Source organism: Melitaea cinxia, chromosome 12 (genome assembly GCF_905220565.1).
Source record: "Melitaea cinxia chromosome 12, ilMelCinx1.1, whole genome shotgun sequence".
Lineage (NCBI taxonomy): Eukaryota > Metazoa > Arthropoda > Insecta > Lepidoptera > Nymphalidae > Melitaea > Melitaea cinxia.
The window spans coordinates 15567802-15590995 of record NC_059405.1 but is presented as its reverse complement, the minus strand read 5'-3'; the positions used below and the strand labels follow the sequence as shown (position 1 = coordinate 15590995).

Here is a 23194-nt window from a genome sequence, read left to right as displayed (position 1 = left end):
ATAATAATATGTTGTTTGTAAAAGCAGGCAGCACAACTATTTGTGGCTATAAAACTTAATTAACCTATAAGATTCGTCAGCGAAGAAGAAAAAATAATATCCTCGTATTCTTGGATGCCCAGTTACCCATGTTCTAAAATTACTTGAAATCCGTTTAGCTGTTTTGGCGTGATGAAGACACAACGACACATACAAACATATAAAAAAAATGTTCGATTCAGTAACCTGTATTCATAGACCGTATCACTTTTTTTAAATATCTTCAATGTACAGAAAGTATCCGTGGCAGGATAAGGAACATTATTTATTATTATTCTTTGACGGTTCGCAGGAAAGTGGACATAACCTGCGAACCGGCAAAGAATACTTATAACAAATGGACATAACGATAAATAATTATTTATTATATTATTATTCTGATGATGTGCTACGTCGTCAATAATTAAAATGTTAAAAGCCTAAATAAAATATATGTTGCAACTCATTAAGAGAGCTATTATAAGATGAAAAATTGGAGGTGTTCCTATGACCGTTACATGTTAAAATTTCAACGAGCGTAATAGAATTATTTCTTAAGTTAACGATAGACGATCACACCTACTAGAAAACTGGCAACGTCGCATTTCAGCTTACTTCTCACTCATTTCATCATTACTTATATAGGACGCTAAATAATCGGTGCATTAAGTGAGGCTATATGGATATATGGAGGAAGCAATAACAGAAGTATCATGAAAGGGGTTCATAAATGGTTGGGCACAACTGTAAGCAGAATATTCTCAAAAAAGAAATTTAAAGAAATTGATATAACCCACGGAATTTAAAATGAAAAAAATAAGCAACATTCGCAGAAAAAACATATAAAATGTAAGCATAACTGAGGGACGTCGTAATAACGCAGTTCGTGCTTGACGCCAAAAATGTATCTGGATGTATATATATATATATATATATATATATATATATATATATATATATATATATATATATATATATGTATGTATACGGTCGAATTAAGTAACCTCCTACTTATTTGAAGTCGGTGAAAAAGGGGCATATTTTTTTTGGGTAATTTTGAGTTCCCGATATTTTAGTACCATTGGAAGAGCCTTGGTCACAGCGGTGCAACCGTGATCATAGCGCTTATAATACCAATATTTACTGTATGTTTTATATACGACTAGCTGCCCGGACAGGCTTCGTTCTGTCAAAAGTTAATAGGATTTTTTTTTGTATTAAAACCTTCCGCGATCCTTAAAGAACATACAAAAAAAAAAGCCGAATCGGTCGAGCCATTCTCGAGTTACGTGCTTAGCAACATTCTTTTTTTTATATAGATATATAACCCGCTTTCTATTCAAATCTGGGGTATCTCTAATTAATATATATTGTAACTACAGAAGCAAAATAACATAAATCTCAAGCAGTGTTGTGTCCCGTGGTGAGTAAGGTGACCAGAGCTCCTTTGGGAGTAGGGTCAGCAAATACTTGCAATGCTCCATGACCAATGTCCATAGACAATGTACACATTTTTGTTATGTATGCATATATTTTTTAAAATATTTTTTACACCCTTAACTTTTTAACATTTTGGAGTAGTCGGACGACTTGCTCGTCTAAAGCGCATTGTAACTGCCTTTAAGAGGAATTATATGTATACCTAACATTAATTGTAATTTTTTCAACATGTAATTCTGGTGAAGGTTCTGAAATTTATAGATAAATAAATTACTTTAATAACGATGGCATTCCTTGGTCCCGTCTGCCAGAGTTCCCCTCTTTCATCCACGAAGGCTGCCTCCACTGCCACCGTGTACAGTCCGGGCGTGTTCACGCTGACCAACTGCTGCGCGGAGAAGAAATCACGTACAGGAGTAACGGTCTGCACGGCGGTCAGTACAGGCGGGATGTTCGTCAGCTCGACGGTCTGGAACGATCGCTGCTTTTAATTATTAGTAATGTGGTTTGATGGAATGGGTTTTATTTTGAATTTTTATAAGTTTTTTTTTTTGTAGTTTACTCCTTCAGAAACGATATGATGGTGTGAAAAAATATAGAAAGTGTAATAATATGGTGTGTGAGGCTGACGTTAAGATTTTTTTTTTGCAACAAAGAGATAAAGATACATCGAAATGTCACGGTAATCAATCAATCTTAAGGAGTTAACTTCAGTCGCATATCAGAGTCAACACACACTTTTTTTTCTTTTTTTTTTTAAAAGGTTAATAAAGTTAGCTTTAGTAATATGATTATGAAAATTTCTGGGTGTCAAATATGAGGTAAATAATGCGATAATAGAGCTGAGATGAACTAGAGATAGGAACAAACAGAAATATTCAAAAATGATAATGAAATTTTTAAATATATACATCCAGTATACCTTTTCGTTAGTACGCGGGTGGGGCGTCGCCGTGACGGTGATTTGCACTCCCTTAACCTGACGTGTTGGTTTTCTTTTCCTGCAAAAATGTTTAAATATAAGTTTTATAAAACAAAAAACTCTTTATCCTTTGGTTTTGACGAAACTACTTAAGAGCCATTTCACAAAAATCGGTAACAATCCGCGAAATTGTAATATTTTGACGTCGTTAATCTCAGTGTTGGATGCAATAATGTAATTTATATTCTTGAAATATAATAGAGCAACCTTTGTTGTAGTCCATAGTCAGATCAGAATTTTGATTTATATTATGTGTATAAATTATTAACCTTTTCATCAGCCTCCTCCCTGGGTAAACGGTCGCAATGTATACTTTGAAGTCCTACTTTTCAATAACTTCTACGTTGAAACCATTTTAAAAAAATATCATAATATGTGGAATATAATTTTGTTGTCCACTATCATAGATTTTTATTCCATTTGTATCTCTATTAAACGATAAAAAAAATTTAAAGTTACGAATATTTTCCAAATAAGTACAATCTTAAAAGCGATATTTCTCTTAGAAAACTAAGAAATTTTAACGAACTATCTTCATCAAAGTAAACTTACATCATTAAGGAATACAAAAAAAAAAATAGTTAAAAGATGTAATTATTTTTAATACATTTTATATTAAATAATAAAAAGATAGTATATATTGCCACGCATCAAGCCCGGTAAATCAGTCGAGCGCTAGCGCTCTTAGAGGTAAGGTCCACGCCAAATTCTGCGCAGCCGTCTCTTTCGCTCACACGCACCAAGCGCCTGTTGTTATAGCGGATAAAACGCATTTGATACTTTCATAATAAAATATAAATAAAATAAACATATTACGAAAATGACTGTAAAATAATATAATGATAATTTCTGTAAACAAATGTATAATTTAATTTTCTTTTCTCACACTATCAATACAAATAGGCATTTCAATCTGTTTGTCTTGTTATTTGTTAATTAATATGTTTGTCGGTGTCGATGTCATTAAATGCTTTTTTATTCATATCGTAAATATAAGATTCATTCGTAAACTGAAAAAACTAAATCAATTTAAAAAAATTGTTTCATAAAATTGATTTTTTTAATTTTATTTTAAATTTATTGACTGTTGTTATATAACATACTTGAAATTTTTAACAAATTAATTATGTAAAAAACATTTTATACCATAGTTATAATTTTTATTATACATCAGAAAATGATCACGATGGTCTTTTGGTTGTCACACTATACGTGCTAGCACAAAGATCGCGCGGCTCGTACGACTCGCGCGATGCGACCAAATTTACCTAAACTTGCAGAGCGTAAAATTGTGAAATGGCTCTTAAACCTAATAAAGGTATTTATACCCTTTCTATAGTCAGTCAAGTTAAAAGAATTTATTTTCAAAAATTGGGAACAATTTTTTTGATTCTGCCAATTATCCTAATGTTCGTTAAAGTTTTCTTTTTGTTACGCAGTTATAATTTCAGTGACCCCCAAAGAATGTCACGTTACAGAAGCTAGATTCTTCATTTATAAATGATTTTGTGGATACATACCACTTCAGTTAAAGATTTGTAACATGATACTTTAGTCAAATTAGTAGTATCGTTGCAATCGTGCTTACAATTTTAATCTGTAGGCGCAAGCGTGAGGCGGTGCGCTACGTGCTCATCCCACATACAGTACAGTACAGTACAGTCGGAGACACTCACCCGGTGGGCGGCGGCAGGATGACGCCCTCCAGCTTGAGCGCGAGGCGGTGCGCCAGCGGCAGCGTGGCCGCGTGCTCGGCGGGCGGCGCGCGGTGCGCGGGCGACAGCGCCACGCGGCACATACGTCCCACATACAGTACAGTACAGTACAGTCGGAGACACTCACCCGGTGGGCGGCGGCAGGATGACGCCCTCCAGCTTGAGCGCGAGGCGGTGCGCCAGCGGCAGCGTGGCCGCGTGCTCGGCGGGCGGCGCGCGGTGCGCGGGCGACAGCGCCACGCGGCACATACGTCCCACATACAGTACAGTACAGTACAGTCGGAGACACTCACCCGGTGGGCGGCGGCAGGATGACGCCCTCCAGCTTGAGCGCGAGGCGGTGCGCCAGCGGCAGCGTGGCCGCGTGCTCGGCGGGCGGCGCGCGGTGCGCGGGCGACAGCGCCACGCGGCACATACGTCCCACATACAGTACAGTACAGTACAGTCGGAGACACTCACCCGGTGGGCGGCGGCAGGATGACGCCCTCCAGCTTGAGCGCGAGGCGGTGCGCCAGCGGCAGCGTGGCCGCGTGCTCGGCGGGCGGCGCGCGGTGCGCGGGCGACAGCGCCACGCGGCACATACGTCCCACATACAGTACAGTACAGTACAGTCGGAGACACTCACCCGGTGGGCGGCGGCAGGATGACGCCCTCCAGCTTGAGCGCGAGGCGGTGCGCCAGCGGCAGCGTGGCCGCGTGCTCGGCGGGCGGCGCGCGGTGCGCGGGCGACAGCGCCACGCGGCACATACGTCCCACATACAGTACAGTACAGTACAGTCGGAGACACTCACCCGGTGGGCGGCGGCAGGATGACGCCCTCCAGCTTGAGCGCGAGGCGGTGCGCCAGCGGCAGCGTGGCCGCGTGCTCGGCGGGCGGCGCGCGGTGCGCGGGCGACAGCGCCACGCGGCACATACGTCCCACATACAGTACAGTACAGTACAGTCGGAGACACTCACCCGGTGGGCGGCGGCAGGATGACGCCCTCCAGCTTGAGCGCGAGGCGGTGCGCCAGCGGCAGCGTGGCCGCGTGCTCGGCGGGCGGCGCGCGGTGCGCGGGCGACAGCGCCACGCGGCACATACGTCCCACATACAGTACAGTACAGTACAGTCGGAGACACTCACCCGGTGGGCGGCGGCAGGATGACGCCCTCCAGCTTGAGCGCGAGGCGGTGCGCCAGCGGCAGCGTGGCCGCGTGCTCGGCGGGCGGCGCGCGGTGCGCGGGCGACAGCGCCACGCGGCACATACGTCCCACATACAGTACAGTACAGTACAGTCGGAGACACTCACCCGGTGGGCGGCGGCAGGATGACGCCCTCCAGCTTGAGCGCGAGGCGGTGCGCCAGCGGCAGCGTGGCCGCGTGCTCGGCGGGCGGCGCGCGGTGCGCGGGCGACAGCGCCACGCGGCACAGCGCGCCCGCGCCGCCGCCGCTGCACACGTCGCGCGGCCAGCACGCGCCGGCGCACAGCGCACGCACCGCCGCCAGCACCGCCTCCGCGTGCTGCGACATAAGCTCCCGTTAAGCACAGACTTATGAAATGTCAGTTTATTTTTCAAGTTACACTTGACAAGCCCTTTCATTTGGTACCCATATTGTAGGAGTGCATTAAAAATAACTACCGCCATATTGGATTTAGAGTGCCGTCACTTTATTTTTCGAATTATTCTCAGTAAACCCTTTCATTTGACATTCACAAAAATCGGTAACAATCGGTAAAAATGTAATATTTTGACGTCGTTAATCTCAGTGTTGGATGCAATAATGTAATTTATATTGTTACGAACACACAAAGAAACTAGCGCCATCTAGAGGCAACCATTGAAACCACACAAAGACAGCGATAGCATGAAACTGTCTACTCAATACTAGATGGCGTTAGAGGAACTACTGTGGAACTATATAGAAGTATGGTCTCGAAAACCGGGTACATGCGCGAACTTTCCAGAATAATCTGGGCCTCGCCTCGGCCGATATAAATAGCCGCAGGGAGGCGAGCGAGTTCAGTTCAGTTTGAGCGATCTTCGAGGCGACTTCAAAGTGAAAACTAGTGATCGAGAGTGGTACCAGCGAAACCTACGACATTGGCTACGACATAAGACATTGTTAGTGCTTAGTGTTTGAACCTAGTGCTTTGTGTTGGACCTAATGCTAGTGAATAAAGTCTCCTAAAGAGTCAGCAGGTCTTTTTCTCCAAATCCTTCGAACCCTAACACGTAACAACTGGTGTCGGAAGTGAGATTTGGAGATGTCATTGACTCCGAGAGAAGACTTTAGGGACTTCAAGGGCGTCAGGACAAGGGCGCAACGAGCTGCGGAGGCCACACCTACTGGGGACCATGCTCCGCCCACCGTGGACCAAGCCCCGCCCACTGACCCCGCCTATCATGCCCCACACACTCGGGCTCAGGCCCCGCCCACTCAGAGTCAGGCCCCGCCCACTCAGAGTCAGGCCCCGGCCACTCAGAGTCAGGCCCCGCCCACTCGGGCTCAGGCCCCGCCGACTCAGGCTCAGGCCCCGCCCACTTTGTCTCAAGCCCTGCCTACTGGCTCCACCCACCTTACCACGCCCACCAGCGACACCGTAGCTTCTACAGACTCTCAAGTGGCTCTTCAATTAGGAAGTTTAATTAAATTAATGGAGCAAACAAGTTTAAAATTGCAAGAATCCCAAGAGCAGCAAAGGGCTGAAATTCGTAGTGCTTTGCAAGAATCACAAGAGCAGCAAAGGGCTGAAATTCGTAGTACTTTGCAAGAATCGCAAGAGCAAACAAGTTTCAAATTGCAAGAATTACAAGAGCAAACAAGTTTCAAATTGCAAGAATCACAAGAGCAACAAAAAGAGCTCCAAGAAAAAAACGCTTTGGGCTATAAAAGACGTTAGCGACGCGGTGACTAAGCTTCGAAAAGATGTCGACGTAATGAAAGAACGAGTTACCGGGTTAGGATTGGATGTTGAAAATGTGAAAACCAGCCTCACTGAACTACAGAAGAAAGTAGTGCGCCTTGAAACCACGGGAGTCGCGATGTCTAGTGGAAGTACCGGAGTGGCGCAAGGACCGAGAGTGAAAGTGCCTCCGTATGACGGCACTACTCCGTGGAACGCTTATCGTCAACAATTCCAGACTGTTGCTACTGCCAACGGATGGACAGAAGAGCAATGCCTGACCGCTCTCACTGTTGCGCTCAGAGAGCAAGCTTTGTCGGTTCTGGAAGCACTGCCACATACAGGAAACGGGTTCCAAGACTTGATGGAGGTACTTGAATCCCGATACGGGGAGCGACACCTGGAGCACGTGTTCCGTGCCCAACTGCGTGACAGAGTCCAACGCTCAGGAGAAGGATTACAACAATGGGCGTTGGAAATTGAGAAACTCGTCAGGAAGGCACACCCAGGAGCAGACACCAAGATGGTAGACACGAATATTGTTCAAGCATTTGTCGACGGAATCAAAGACCTGGAGGTCAGAGCTGCAGTGAGGCTTCGTCACCATACATCGTTAAAGGAAGCATTGGCGCATACTTTGGAGATCGAGGCTGTTCGCCATGACATACGGCAGACCCATAAGATCCGTGAGGTCTCTGAGGAAGTCAAGGAGGTCAAGGCTCCTACGAAGAAAAGCTATGGAGTCATGTGCTACAAGTGCGGCGAAAGGGGCCATCTTCAGCTCAACTGCCCGCAGAAGGAGACCCAGATAGCAAGAATGAAAAGGATCGAGGAACAAATAGAGGAGCTGAAGAAACAAGGGGATTCGTCCCCTGCCCGGGAGCAGGGAAACGAATAAAAGCCAGGACTAAGGGGCGAGTACTGGCTGACGCGGAGGAAGCCCCAATAACTGTTATCTCCCAGGCATGCAGCGGGAATAGTCTTGCGATTCAGGGGACTATTAACGGGACGGATTGCAAAATGACTCTAGACACAGGAGCCTCTAGAACAATAGTGAACCCAAAGCTGGTAAAAGCCGCAAGGGGACATAAGAGGAGAATTAACTGTCGGCTTCTTACGGCCTCCGGTCAGCCAATACCCGTCCTGGGAGAAATGTCAGTTACGATGTATGTAGGGGGGTCCTCATACTCTCATAACGTTATCGTGGCTGACATTGTGGATGATTGCATCTTGGGTTTGGATTTCACGAAGAAACACAACTGCAGAATTAATGTCACTGACGGAATTTTCAAGTGTGGTGAAGAAGAAATCTTCATTCTTGGAGGTGCTTGCGGGAAAGTCGCATGTGTAAAGAAAGTCATTATACCTGGAAGAGCGGAAGCTCGGGTGTTGGTGAAACTACCGCCGGCTGGAAAGAAAAAGTCAAACAGATGCGTGCTGATCGAAGACACACCTACCAAGACATCGGCGCAAAAACTGATGACGGCGAGAACCCTTGTTAGTGGAAGCAGTAACGCTGTGGTCAAGGTTTTGAATCTTGATGATCGCGAGATCTGCTTGAACAAAGGTGACGTCATTGGAAAGTGCGAAGAAGTTGTCTGGATGAAAAAGTGTAGTTCGATGACAGGCGCAGACTTGGCAAAGAGCAACAACTACGGTTTAGTGACTGAGCTACTCGACATGAGTAATCAACAGTAAGTTCAAGAGTAATCTTACTTATTCGCAGAGCATGAAAGCCAAGAAGTTTTTACAGCGCTACGCGAACATCTTCTCAAGTCACGAAGGAGACCTTGGAAGAACGTCAGTGGTCCAGCACAGGATAGATACCGGAAGCGAGAGACCAATTCGTCAACGAGCAAGACGGATACCAATTGCAAAGGAAAAAGAAGTTGAAGGCCTTTTGGAGGACATGAGAAGGAATAAGATTATTGAACCGTCTGCAAGTCCGTGGTGATCACCTGTTGTAGTAGTGAAAAAGAAAGATGGTAGCACGAGATTTTGTGTGGACTATAGGCGTCTCAATGATGTCTCTAAGAAGGACAGTTACCCGTTACCTCGAATCGACGACACTTTGGATACCTTGAGTGGCATGAAATGGTTCTCAACCCTAGATCTAAAATCTGGATACTGGCAGGTGGAAATTCATCCAAAAGATAAAGAGAAAACAGCTTTCTCGACCGGTAAAGGTTTATGGCAATTTTAAGTCATGCCCTTCGGATTGTGCAACGCACCTGCCACATTCGAGCGACTCATGGAGTGTGTACTGGCAGGCTTAGTTGGAGAGGCTTGCTTAGTCTACTTAGATGACGTCATCATTGTCGGCCGTGACTTCGAGGACCATTTGCAAAACTTGGAGCAAGTTTTCGCTAAAATAGAGGGGGCCAAATTAAAGTTGAACCCGAAAAAGTGTCGGTTATTCAGGAATAAGGTCAGTTATCTCGGTCATGTTATCTCCAGTGATGGAATCCAGACAGACCCGGAGAAACTGGAAGCAGTCCAAAAATGGCCTACCCCTAAGGACAAAACCGAAGTGCGGGCATTCCTCGGACTGTGCTCATACTACAGGCGTTTTGTTAAGGGATTCTCAGAGATAGCCAAGCCATTACATCGGCTGACAGAAGATAAACGACAATTTAGTTGGGATGGGGATTGTGTAGATTCTTTTCAGAAACTGAAAAAACATCTGTGTGAAACACCAATCCTGGGATATCCACAAACCGAAGGCCGGTTTATAGTCGACACGGATGCAAGCAACACGGCCATTGGAGGGGTGATATCTCAAAAACAGGGTGAAAGAGAAGTTGTTATTGCATATTTCAGCAAATCTTTATCCAAGCCAGAGAGAAACTACTGTGTGACAAGAAGAGAACTCTTGGCTGTTGTAAAGACGCTACAACATTTCAACAAATATCTCATCGGCAGACAGTTTTTACTGCGAACTGATCACGCAGCCTTGAAGTGGCTACTGCAATTCAAGAACCCAGAAGGTCAAGTAGCTCGATGGATTGAGCAGCTTCAGGAGTACGACTTCAAGGCGGAACACCGCAGCGGAAAATTGCATGGGAATGCCGACGCACTCTCACGAAGGCCGTGTTCGGAAGACTGCAAACATTGTGTTAAGCAAGAATCCGATGAAGTAACATTAAAGCTAACAAGAACAAGTCCTTTGGGTATTTGGGAGAATGGTGCTACGAGGGAAGCACAAGAAAGAGATGACGACCTTCGGCACATCATCACGTGGAAGAAACGGGGTGATGTAAAACCAATCTGGAGTGAGGTTGCACCCACTGGCGCTGTCACTAAGGCGTACTGGGCTCAATGGGACAGTCTGATACTTCAAAACGGAATACTCTACCGCAAATGGAAGAAGACTAACGGCAGAGAGTTCCACCTTCAGATAATTGTCCCAAGAACGAGGGTACCAGATGTTCTCCGTGAAATACATGATGGCGTATCAGGAGGTCATAAAAAAAACGTGTGCGTATACTAGTGTACACACGTAAGAAGTGAAACTTCTTTATGATCTCATTTTTCGAAAAATGATCTGATTTACTATATGCAACTTTACAGAAATTGGTTTTTAAAGTTAAATTAGATAAAGTTTAACGAAAAGCTTTTATTATCATATACATGAATACAAATAATACAATTATTTCATTTTACCTTTTTACTACTAAGATTATTACAGTTTTTCATTTATTGTAATAGAATTATTACTATCATTGTTATCGTTATTATATATTTTTGTTATTAATGACTTATGGTAACTGAAATATGAAATATATTGTTTACATTTCACAAGATTTAGTAACCGAGTAAAAACTCCATTCGAATCAACCGTGGTAGGGACAAGAAAAAGATGGCGCGTAAAGGAAAAATGTGACGCGTAACCTAGCGAAGTTTCACTTCAAAAAAAAAAAAAAACAAAACAAACAAACTCAACGAAAAGGAAACAAATAACACGTGAAATCGCATTTGACAACGGGTGCATTCGAACATTTCAGAGGTTGAAGGACGAATGCCATGTATTCAAAATGGCGCCGTGTTTTCATTTTTTTATGGCATTACCTACAGTTTATCGGCTAATTTCTTATTTGTTATTGCGTATTCTTCAACAACAAATAAATAATTTTTGTATTTAGTCCATATAATGAGTAACTAAAACTGAAAAATATTTTCATTATCTGTCATGCTCCATAGTTACCATGATTTTTAAAAAATTCGTCGAATAATAATAATAAAATTATGTGAGCAAAGTAAAAAGTTACGATTCATAAAACCGGTAACGTAGTACAATACAATTACTAAAAAGCTGGTATCATTATTTCGAAAATTGACATTTGCATGTGTCAATTTAGTCCGTAGCAAAAAAAAACAGGGTATAGTGCTAGTGAATAAAGTCTCCTAAAGAGTCAGCAGGTCTTTCTCTCCAAATCCTTCGAACCCTAACACGTAACAATATTCTTGAAATATAATAAAGCAACCTTTGTTGTAGTAGGATAGTCAGATCAGAATTTTGATTTGCTGTGCTGTGCTGTGTGGCTACGGCACTAAAGAATTTAGCCACCCCCTCTCTTCCCGTGGGTGTCGTAAGAGGCGACTAAGGGATAACAAGGTTCCACAACCACCTTGGAACTTAAGAAGCCGACCGATGGCGGGATAACCATCCAACTGCTGGCTTTGAAATACACAGGCCGAAGACGGGCAGCAGCGTCTTCGGTGCGACAAAGCCAGTACTGCGGTCACCAAGCCGCCTGCCCAGCGTGGTGACTATGGGCAAAACACACGAGTTCACGTTATTTTTGGCGTAAACTTGTGGAGGCCTATGTCCAGCAGTGGACTGTATAGGCTGTAATGAATGAAAAAAAAAAAAATCAAAATTATTTCTCATTATTTTACTACAACAAGGGTTGCTATATTAAATTTCAATAAAATAAATTATATTATTGCATCCAATACTGAGTTTAACCAACTTTTACCAATTTTTGTGAAATGGCTCTTAAGTCTTTACTAACTTTAGAAAATAACCAACTTACCCTATGAGTAATTCCAGGACTTGTGGTGGGATTATCAAAGAGCTTAGTCGAGATCTTAGCGAGAGCAACAGAGGGCACCAACATAATGGTCTCTTCTAAACTTGTCGCTTTTATTTCCTTTGGTGGCTCAGGTCGTTCCTGTTGGCTTGAGGTTATCCTGTCCAGAAATTGTGCCATTTGTGCGTATGTGTGTTGCGATCTGATATACGTTTTAGGTAAAGTATCATACTAAAATTATTGGCACATCACGTTTTTGATGTAATAATCTGGAGAAGAGAACTGTAGAGAGTAGGGATATAATTATATTGGGATTATGCTGCAGCTCTAGGAGCTCTGTTTCCTGGTCCTAACCCCATACCTCTTCAGGAGCTCGGCTACCTTACATGCAACAGAAACACGATATTTAATAGCAGTATTATTTAGGTGTGATCTTCTGTAAGGTCCATGTTCGGTCAATTACCGAGTATTTAGGTGTTGCTCAGCAAAACAACATCGCACATGCATAGCGCCGCACTAAATAAATTAGGCCAACGCCGTGCCTGTTACTGCAGTGCATATTTCACCGTATTATTGACATTCATTAACAATAATAACATTTAAATTTAATTAACATTTTGAACCTATTGCTCTTTCTAATTTTAACATTTAAACATAAAACATTTCGCTAAGGCTCAGGCTACAGTCGGGTTACTGGGGACTGTCGGGCTGCTCTAGATTTTGAGCAGAATATTTCCTCCTATATCTTACCTCAAAAAATACAAATATAATTTATTTATATTATATGTCGGAAACAATCATTAATACGGACAAAAAAGGAATCTTGACGCGGCGTCCTAAATTTGGCAGCACTGTCGGACAATTTGATCGAGATGACAAAACGTTGACGCGTCTTACCATTTAGAACAAATTTGTGAAAATCATTTAAAACGAACATTACGGCATGTACTACGTAGTTTCTAAACTTAATTATACCACTGTTCGTCCTCATGATCATGATCTGATGGTAGGATAACGCTGTCTTCTGTATTACTTAACTATCTTTTGATATAATGTAAAAGGATACATGTGTAAATGTCGCAGCGTGGAGTCGTGTGCGTGGAAGGCGGTGCGGGCGAGCGCTGCGTAGCGCTGAGATACCGCTGACAGCGCTTTAGAGCACCCGCGGAGAGCGCCCGCGCACGCGCCGGCCTTGGCGGCCGGGTCGCGCGCCGCCTGCGGGGCAGTGGATTGTAGGTGGCGAGCAAGGTTTCCGTCGAACTCTTGTTTATTTTGTGTTTAGTGTGTTCAGTGTACGGTATTCGTTAGGATTTTTTTATGAATGTGTGATACACTTTCTATCTTGTCAAGTTGGAGGTTTATTGTCACTACATAATCCTGCGTAAACTATATATGTTATCGAAATGTAACGATTCATGGAATCGAAAATCAACAGTAAAGATTGTGCAGAGACTTTTGTTTGCGAATTAAAGTGGCTCGGAGTTCTTATTCTCTCGACGCAGTGCGGCAAAGGTTGTAGCTGCAAGCGCAGCACGCACTGGGGATTGTACCTGTGCGCGCGGTTCATAGTGAGGAGGAGGTTTTAAACTGCGCGTGCGGTACACGGTGGGGCCGTAGCTGCACGTGCGACACACGGTGGGGTCGTAGCTGCACGTGCGGCACACGGTGGGGTCGTAGCTGCACGTGCGGCACACGGTGGGGTCGTACCAGCGCGTGCGGCACACGGTGGGGTCGTACCTGCGCGTGCGGCACACGGTGGGTCCTACCTGCGCGTGCGGCACACGGTGGGTCCTACCTGCGCGTGCGCGAGCGCGATGGCGGGCGGCGGCTGCGTGCAGAGCGCGCGCGCGGCGGCGGCGGTGCGCGCGAGCGCGGCCAGCGCGTGCGCCCGCGCCGCGGCCCAGGCGGGCGCCAGCGCCGTGCAGCGCCGCAGTGGTCGTACCTGCGCGTGCGCGAGCGCGATGGCGGGCGGCGGCTGCGTGCAGAGCGCGCGCGCGGCGGCGGCGGTGCGCGCGAGCGCGGCCAGCGCGTGCGCCCGCGCCGCGGCCCAGGCGGGCGCCAGCGCCGTGCAGCGCCGCAGTGGTCGTACCTGCGCGTGCGCGAGCGCGATGGCGGGCGGCGGCTGCGTGCAGAGCGCGCGCGCGGCGGCGGCGGTGCGCGCGAGCGCGGCCAGCGCGTGCGCCCGCGCCGCGGCCCAGGCGGGCGCCAGCGCCGTGCAGCGCCGCAGTGGTCGTACCTGCGCGTGCGCGAGCGCGATGGCGGGCGGCGGCTGCGTGCAGAGCGCGCGCGCGGCGGCGGCGGTGCGCGCGAGCGCGGCCAGCGCGTGCGCCCGCGCCGCGGCCCAGGCGGGCGCCAGCGCCGTGCACGCGCCGCAGCCGCCGCAGCCCACGCAGGCGCCGCCCGGCGTCACCCCGCCGTCGCCGAACGTCTCCCAGCCGGCGCTCGCCGCTTCCAACCCCGATATGCCTGCAAGCAGAGGGACCTTCTTTACTACCGCCACACAGAGCGCAGAGACCGATACGGGCGCCTTACGATTGAAGCAGCGTGGTAGATTAACCTCTGACCTCCTACATGGGGAAAGAGGCCCATGCCCAGCAGTGGGATATTACGGACTGAAGCGTTTTTAGCGTTTTAGGATATTACGGGCTGAAGCGTTTTTAGCGTTTTAGTGAAACTTTACGGTGCTGTACAGGGACGGAATTCGTAGTTAAAAATTATCACTTACGAGTTACGTGATGTTTGGGGTTGAAAGGGAGAAAGGTAAACAGTTATTAACATATTATTAGTGCGTTAAATAGGGGGATGACAACAATTAACTTTTAATTTACTTGAATGGCCTTTACTGCATTAATGCCGGCTATTTCGGCCTCGAACAGAGTCGCAAACAACAAAGAGGGCGGGCTCCATGTGTAACATGTGTCAGACACTAATCGACAGACCAAGAAGATGGCGTTTGGTAGTGGATATTAAAATTAGTATCTATATAGAAATGTAGACAATAGATCAAGTCTGTTTTACGAAAGTCTTTGCAATGACGCAAAACATCGGAGAAAAACTTGTTTTTGGAAGAATTACGAAAATTTTGCAGCAAAAGCTTACTAGAAAAGAACTGTGTATATAGCTTCAACTCTTTTTTTTTCTTACGACAAAATCAAAATCAAAATCAAAAACAGCTTTATTTAAATAGGCTCCAAGAGCACTTTCGAATCGTCATTTTACAAATTAAAACTTTTTTTTTTATGTCACTAGGTCGGCAAACAAGCATACGGCTCACCTGATGGTAAGCGATTACCGTAGCTTATAGACACCTGCAACACCAGAAGCATCGCAAGCGCGTTGCCGACCCAATCCCCAATCCCCCCTTTATAAAATTAAAACTACATTTTATTAAGGCAGGGCCAACAGCTAGAAATATTCGTATAAAAATGATCCAATCAATACACTACTGTTTATACTGACCTTCTTCCATTAGTTTTGCATCAGCATTCGCAGCACGATATAGGGCCGTTAGCCACCGCTGGGCTGACTCACTCGGAGCCTCTTCGGAGAGACGCTTCAGAACATCGGCAGCCAAACTCTGATGCCCATACCTATATTGATAGTTTTACTAAATTTTAAAACTAAAATGTTTGGCCAAATGAGGAAAAAAGGCGAATAGAATCGATTTGAATATTCTGTAAGACGTTAATTCTTTTGGGATTGCTCGAATTCAAATAGTTCTTTTGGGATTGCTCGAATTCAAATAGTTCCTTTGCACAGTGAAAAGCATTTCTTTCTGTTCAGTACACTTTTGTTTCATGTCTATTACTTCTGAGTGCCTTGACTCGAGGGTGTTACACAGAAGTTAACATTTACTTTAGCAATTAATTCAAAAGTATCAAATTCAGAGAGTTCTTACTTAATAATCTACAACACCGCTAAAGATTTAAAACAATATTAAATGCAAATTTAATGTCTAACTAGAAGCGATTCCATGATTTTATTACCAATCTCAAATCAAATCTACAAATTAAATTTCTAACCTCAAAGCCGCCCTGGCTACTCTGTATCTCGTCCATCCATCGGCACCCTGGATGGCATCCTTAATCTTCAATTCCCAGGATTTGTTGATCCTGTGAGTGAGAGCCGCTCCTGCCCGCTCTTGTAGTAGCACTGTGCAGATAAGGACGAGGGTGGTACCGTCGTATGATGGGTCTTTGCAGTCTTCCCTGATTTAAAATAAATGTAGAGTGTTTAAAATATAGTCTTTTGTATAATGAAGGTGAAGTATGGTACAGAAATTTCATGCAGTATTTCGTATAATAACTTCCGTCTAAAATATGTACGTTTACTCTTTTTCTGTCAAGTTATTTGGTTGTAAATAAGATTGCCAGAAGGATGTTTTCCAAGTTGTTTTGTAAAAGGTTACCAGTCGTCAGCGCCCCAGACAGTCAACAGTCACAGGTGTGGCAACGCCAGCGCCCCCAGCAGTCGCCAGTGACGTCCACTACGTACCTGGCTTGTTGCAGCGCGGGCAGCAAGTGCGGCAGCGCGGGCGCCCCGAGCGCCCCGAGCGCCGCCAGCGCCTCCAGCAAGGCGCGCAGGCGAGCGCCACTCGTGTCGAGCTGAGCGCCCAGCACGGCCGCCGTGCGCTGCGCGTACAGCGCCGGCTCGGCGGTGCTCAGCATCACCTGCGGACCCATTTACTTTACATTACAAAGGTGGCAAATAAGTGTACGGTCTGCCTGATGGTATGCGTGGCCTATGAACGATTTATTGTAATAGCGGGTTGAAGATTCTCAGTTGTCGCGCGCTTTAAGTTTCCTGTGTGATCAAAGCACTGTAGGAGATAAGCGCTCCTTCTCACACCGGGGAATATAATCTCAGCTGTCCATCAATCAAACAGCAAATAGTAGCGCTACATACATAATTAATACATATAAATAATTTCAAATGTATAAACTTGCCAAACTCGCAGAGGAGCAGCGTGGTGGATTAAGCTCCGATTCTTCTCCTACATAGAGAAAAAGTCCTATGCCCTGCAGTGAGTGTGGCTGATTGTATGAATCAAAACTTACCAAGCATCTCAAAGCTATACGCAGAGGCTTGATGTTGTTATATCCATTCGGTATGCCGGTCGCAATCACAATAGATTCAAGCGCCAGCATCAGATTGGCTCCCTCTACCGGGAGACTCTCCTCGTAACTGAAATTTTCGAGTAGTTAAGGGTTATAGTTAAAGTGTGGTAATAAAATAATCGGTCACGAGAATTTTATATATTAGAATAAGATGTGTATACCTCACCGCGCTGGTGTAATGGCGCGAGTAACGCCGACGCTTTGCGGGTTCGAATCTCGCTCAGGATATTGTATTTGTACAAATATTCCTTTCCGGTTCGGGGGTCCGTCCTTATGGGTCACTCCACCGTGCCTCGGAGATCCCAGTTGTTATCATAATATCGGGTAGCGATCGTTACTGATAGTAGGTAACAGATCCGCCAACCAGGAGTGGAGCAGTATAGTGGTTAAATTTTAATCATTCTTCTACATGGAGAAAAAGACCAATGGCCAGCAGTGGGATATAAGAGGCTGAAGCGTAAACGTATATAGATAGACTAAAGGACCCGACAGACGTTGTCTTGCAATAGCAGCTTGGAATAGCAGCTACTAAATTGGATTGCTGCCGACCGACAGTAGCGCCATCTACCGGATGCAATTGTATTTTCAACCAAAAAGCCAAATCGACCCAGCCGTTTAAGAGCAGGTAGGTGACAAAAATACGCACAGAACAATGATATATTTTCTATGCAGATATGCATATCTCACCAATGCACGACGATCCTCGAGTGCACATCGGCCGCGATGGCGGCCTGGTCGAGGTCGACGCTGAGCGCCGCGTCGCTGCAGAAGGCGCGCAGGGCGCTGGGCGAGCCCGCGCGCTCGCCGGCCGCCGCGCACACCGCCGGGCAGCGCACCAGCATCTGCGGCGCGCGGGTGAGCTCGGGGGAATGTGATTTAAATTTGGAATACTTACCCAAATTTATACTGAACCACATCTGTGTTTACACCATTGAGTTTCTATATAAAGCATTATACATCTTTTTGAAAAAGGAATACGAATTTATACAAAAATGTAACTCTCTCTATCAATAATTGGACCAATGTTTCGAATGTTAAATTTTACTTTTAATTGTCATTATTTTCAATAATAGCTTATCTCATATTATTATTGTGTTATTTTTTTCGCAAATGGTACAAAAAGTAGAGTATTTTCCTCGGTGATAAAGCTGCCTTAGTCTTGGGTGAACTTACATCCCTCGCTTCGCTCGTGATTAAAGTTTTTAACATCCTCGCTACGCTCGGGAGTAAACCTCCAGTCCTTCGTCACGCTCGCGATTGAAATCGTCACCCGCGACAGAAGGCACTGCTTTATCCCCTTAGTTAATAATCTACTAATTATTATAGTATTAAACATAAAAGGGTACAATAAAAGAAGGATATGTAAATAGTTAAAACAGAAATATAATAAAGAAAGAAGGCCAACTAGGTTTCTGCCTCAGCATTGTCTTTGACAGCAATAAATTTGTTGCCAAAAACGCTGTTTTTCTGGCAGAACCTATAACAGTGACTCGATGACTTTAACAGTATTAACGAGTAATAAACAAATAATAATAATAATATCTCTTTACATAGAGAAGTAAAAAGTTGGTGTGTAGTGGGCCTTTAATGATAATTCATTCATAAATTTAATAATAAATAAATAAATGACTCCCACTACTACTGTATCGGGAGTCCGAGAACACACACAAACAGGAACGCCTAGATCTATATCTGTACCTGACCTGTATTTGTATTCGCCAAACATCTGTACATATATATATATATATGTTAGCTAAGGTAGGGCACAGCAGTAATTCCCTGCTCAAAATATGGAGCAGCCCGACTGGGGTAGTACCTTACAGAAGATCACAGCTAAATGATACTGTTTTCAAGCAGTATTGTGTTCGTGTTGGTGAGTAAGGTGACCAGAGCTCCTGGGGGAGATTGGGGATTTGGTCGGCAACGCGCTTGCGATGCTTCTGGTGTTGCAGCCGTCTATAAGCTACGGTAATCTCTTACCATCAGGTGAGCCATACGCTTGTTTGCCGACCTAGTGATATAAAAAAAAAATGTATCTTTTGCTGTACCTGCATAACTTGTAAACAAAGCATGATATGTTCAGGGTCCTTTGCATCAGTGGCTGCGTGAACTAAGTTCTCTATGCAGTCTGCTGGCCATAGAGCTGCGTGTTCCGCTAACTTCTTGAGGCCGAGTAAAGCCGCTCGACGGACTGCTGAACGAGCATCGTTTCTGGCTAGACTTAGTAGCAGTTCCACCTGGAAAATTTTACATAAGATTAATACTATATATTTTTTAAATATAACTTGGTAAGCGTTTACCGTAGCTTATAGACGGCTGCAAGACCAGAAGCATCGCAAGCTTCTTATACAACTAGGTCTACAAACAAGCACTGATACAGTAATCGCGTAGGCTTAGAATAAGCGATTACTGTATCCTACAAAATCAGAAACATCGCAAGCGCATCCGATCCTACCTCCAATCCCCCCACTCCCCTAGGAGCTCTGGTCACCTTACTCACCAACAGGAACACAACACTGCTTGAAAACAGTATTATATAGTTGTGATCTTATGTAAGGTCGAGGTACAACCCCAGTCGGTCTGCTCTATATTTTGAGCAGGAAATTTCCTGCTGTGCTCTACCATTTGGGATTAAGCTCCGATTTTTGTTCTACATGGAGAAAGGCCTATGACCAGCAGTGGTATGTTACAGACTGAATCATTATCGTTTATTTATAGTGATATCAAGTTATTTGTTTATATTATTGTCTTCTTATTTATTCCCACCATGTGGTGTCCAAAAAGGATGGAGGGAAAAGTCTAGGAGGCGGACAGCAGCGTTTTTTGAGTGTCATATCATCTACTGCCGTCACCAACACGAAGTGCCAAGCGCGGTGACAAACCCCTCAAATGATAGACACAAATTTATCCCGGCCCCCAGTAGACCCATACCTCAAAGACCTAGTTCATGGTGGTGATGGGGGATTTTAATGTAAGACTCTATACGCGAGACCATGGGCCACATAGATATTCTGTGACAGGTTATACAGAAGACGTGACTCGTACTCGACGACGTATATGGTCTAGAGAGGTGAGAAAGCCTTCGATTCTATCGAGAGCTAGGCGGTGCTCGAGTTTCTCCAGCTGTGCCAGATTGACTATCGATACATCGAGGTATTGAAGTGTAAATACTAAGCTGCACACCATGACAGTCCGAGTCCACGAAGGAGGCACTGAACCTATTTCACTGCAACGCGGAGTACGACAAGGGGGTTTTATATTCCCGAAACTGTTTACCGTTGCACTACAATGAACTTGGAGGTTGTAATTTAATTTTGGCGTGTCCCTTCTTACAATCGGCGAAACCGTTGCACAAGATTGTAAGCATTGATACGTGACAACGATTTCATTAATTTTCTTTTATGAAACACGTGTGATGTTCCTATGGAGTGGCGTACTACTTGCGGACTACTAACTCCTTAAATAAGGAAAACTTTTTTTTGTTGTATAGGCTTCAGCCTGTAAAATCCCTCAGTTGGGCATAGGACTCTGTCTCCATGTAGGAGTATCTTTTATTTCCTGTATAAATTTATGTAACTAAAGAAATGAATGTAAAAACATATTGGGCACATTGTAAAAAAAGGTAATATTAACAAATAGGTTATATCAAAAATTTCTATTGTGATTATGTATGAAAACTTTAAGGAGATTCCTATAATCTCTGAAAGGCTGGCATTTTGATGCTTCCTCTTAAAAGGTTACACCAAAGGGTACTTATGTCTACACAAAATCTCTTGTGTAAGAACTGACTTGATAATTATGTAGGCTAATTATATAGACTAGTGGTCCCCAGTGGTCGAAATTCGACCATAATTAATTTATTATAAGTTTGAACATTATTAAGGTTCAGTCGTCAAAATCTATACTTCTATAATAAACAAAAGAGTATATATACGTGTGTGTGTCAAATACATGGTAGTGCGTGTAATGTTTCTTCATTCATTTAAAGTTTTTTTATGCATAATTTAAAAAAAAAATTATAATTCTGCTCTCCTTCTCTATATAATATGGAGGAGTATGAAATTTCACATACATATTCCATCTGTGCAATTTTCGTAAAAAGGGGTACAAAGTTTTTGCTTCACGTATTAATATATCGATAACAACATTAAATAATGTAACAGATTATCACCTGATCAGGAACATGGACAACTGTGTCAGCAGCGATAGCAGTGAGAGCGGTGATAGCCGCTCGAACTGAACTTGAAGAAGGAAATTTTTCTAAGAGTGACCTCAACAGCTTTAGAACACCTTGGGCTCGGACAGCTGGAAATATTTATTAATGTGTCAATTTATTTATGATACTGGATTTAATCTTGTTGTAGAACAAATTTAATGTAATATTCTAGTAAAAATTTATTTATTATAATGCATTCTAACGATAGACACTAATAAATTCACAATAATCAACTCCAGGGTACAAATAATTGAGTTTTACCTCAATTATAGGCATATACAGCTTTTTTGATAGTATTTTATTTCAAAAACACGTAAAATAGATACAAGAACAAAAACTAAATGCATTAAAATTAAAATTATAGAATTAAATCATTGAAAATAAAATTATTTGTATATTTATGTATGTTTATCAAAAAAAAAAAATGTAGCTATTTCAGTCGACTGTTACCTATAACACAAAATTAAGTTGCTTAATTAGGGACAAACGACAGTGTGTGTATGTTTTAGATATTTATTTATTTAATAAAAGAATCAATTAAAAATAACAATAAATTAATACATGCACAACTTCTTAACCTCTGTACCAAACTATGTAATTCTTTTTTTTTTTATTGTTAAGAAAAAAAAAACATGTAAGTTCGATGTTCGCCAAGTAAGCTAAGTTTTATATAAACTAAAAATTATAATAATAAGTTAAACTGGTTATTACCCCCTCCATGAACAGTTCTCAAAGCTCTGACAAGTTTGGCTCGGCGTTCAGCTCCGGTGCTCTCACATTCCACCATGTCTGACAGCTTGTTGCACATTGCCATTGCAAATGAACTGAAAACATTTAAAAGCCTATCAGATAAAATTCAAAATCAAAATCAATATTTACTTTATTCAAGTAGACTTAAGTACTTTTGAATTTTCATCTTACAAATTAAAATTATATTATTTTTAATTAATTAATAACAGTTAAAAGTAGAGCTACCATAACCATTACAGTTAAAGTAAAAAAAAAAAATCCTTGGAATTGTTATTGAACTTTTAAATACAAATATTTAAGTTATAATAGCACTAAATTTTAGACAGGTACTTAAAATGAGATTTTAAAATTTTTGATAATGAAACCTAGTAACAAAGTTCTTTTATATATTCTTACTTTGAATGTGCCGCAAATCTAGTGGTAGCATAAATAGCAGCGTCGACTTCAACATTGTCGTGGCTTTCTAAGCCTCGTCGTATAGCGTGGTGGACATTCTGCCTCTCTGGTATTATCCCGGCGACCGCACCGAGAGTCCGTAGCGTTAGGGCCCTTGCCACGGGGTCGTTAGAATGTAAGACGCTGTACACTCTTCTTAAAAACTCGTCAACGTTCAAAATCTTGTCCAAGTGCTTCTCGCTCTGCTGACACACTCGTAATACCCACAAACGTAGAAAATTGTTCCCCATACGGAAAACATCGGCCAATTTAAGAAACGAAGAATTTATTAGTATCGGAAACGGATATTTTTCAAATAGCCTCGGGAATCTAACGATAGCTTCACACTGTTCTCCAACTTTACCGGATCTGAGACCTGTGAAATACATTTTTATTTTATTTTATAGTTTATAAAAGTGGTATTAGATTTGGTATTTTTCACTAATATTTACCCTTGTCTAGTTCGGTTAATGCTGAATTTGCATCCTGTTCTGGTTCCCCTGAGTTATCATTGAATGTGTTTAATCTTACTCCAATCATTTTTAAGTAATTTTAGTTTCTCCCTATTGAATATTATTGTTTTTACTTCATGAGAAGCCGATG

At 43.4% G+C, this 23194-nt stretch overlaps 1 protein-coding gene and 1 long non-coding RNA gene across 2 annotated transcripts in view; one reads left to right on the top strand and one right to left on the bottom strand.

The window, feature by feature from the left end:
• Positions 1–1969, top strand: part of LOC123658502 — an 8567-nt gene extending 6598 nt beyond the window's left edge. The window contains exon 2 of the long non-coding RNA XR_006743894.1: positions 1770–1969. This is a non-coding gene — a long non-coding RNA (uncharacterized LOC123658502). The remainder of the gene's footprint in view (positions 1–1769) is intronic.
• Positions 1–23194, bottom strand: part of LOC123658501 (integrator complex subunit 7) — a 25881-nt gene extending 2687 nt beyond the window's left edge. Inside the window, exons 1-16 of the mRNA XM_045593904.1 lie at positions 23044–23194; positions 22553–22967; positions 22118–22230; positions 21362–21495; positions 19239–19427; positions 17878–18032; positions 17131–17257; positions 16548–16743; positions 16096–16267; positions 15533–15663; positions 14310–14539; positions 13140–13288; positions 12077–12275; positions 5445–5656; positions 2381–2459; positions 1733–1927 (exon numbers count right to left, since the gene is read on the bottom strand). Of these exons, the coding sequence (XP_045449860.1) occupies positions 1733–1927; positions 2381–2459; positions 5445–5656; positions 12077–12275; positions 13140–13288; positions 14310–14539; positions 15533–15663; positions 16096–16267; positions 16548–16743; positions 17131–17257; positions 17878–18032; positions 19239–19427; positions 21362–21495; positions 22118–22230; positions 22553–22967; positions 23044–23131 (2784 nt within the window). The 5' untranslated portion in view covers positions 23132–23194. The remainder of the gene's footprint in view (positions 1–1732; positions 1928–2380; positions 2460–5444; positions 5657–12076; positions 12276–13139; positions 13289–14309; positions 14540–15532; positions 15664–16095; positions 16268–16547; positions 16744–17130; positions 17258–17877; positions 18033–19238; positions 19428–21361; positions 21496–22117; positions 22231–22552; positions 22968–23043) is intronic.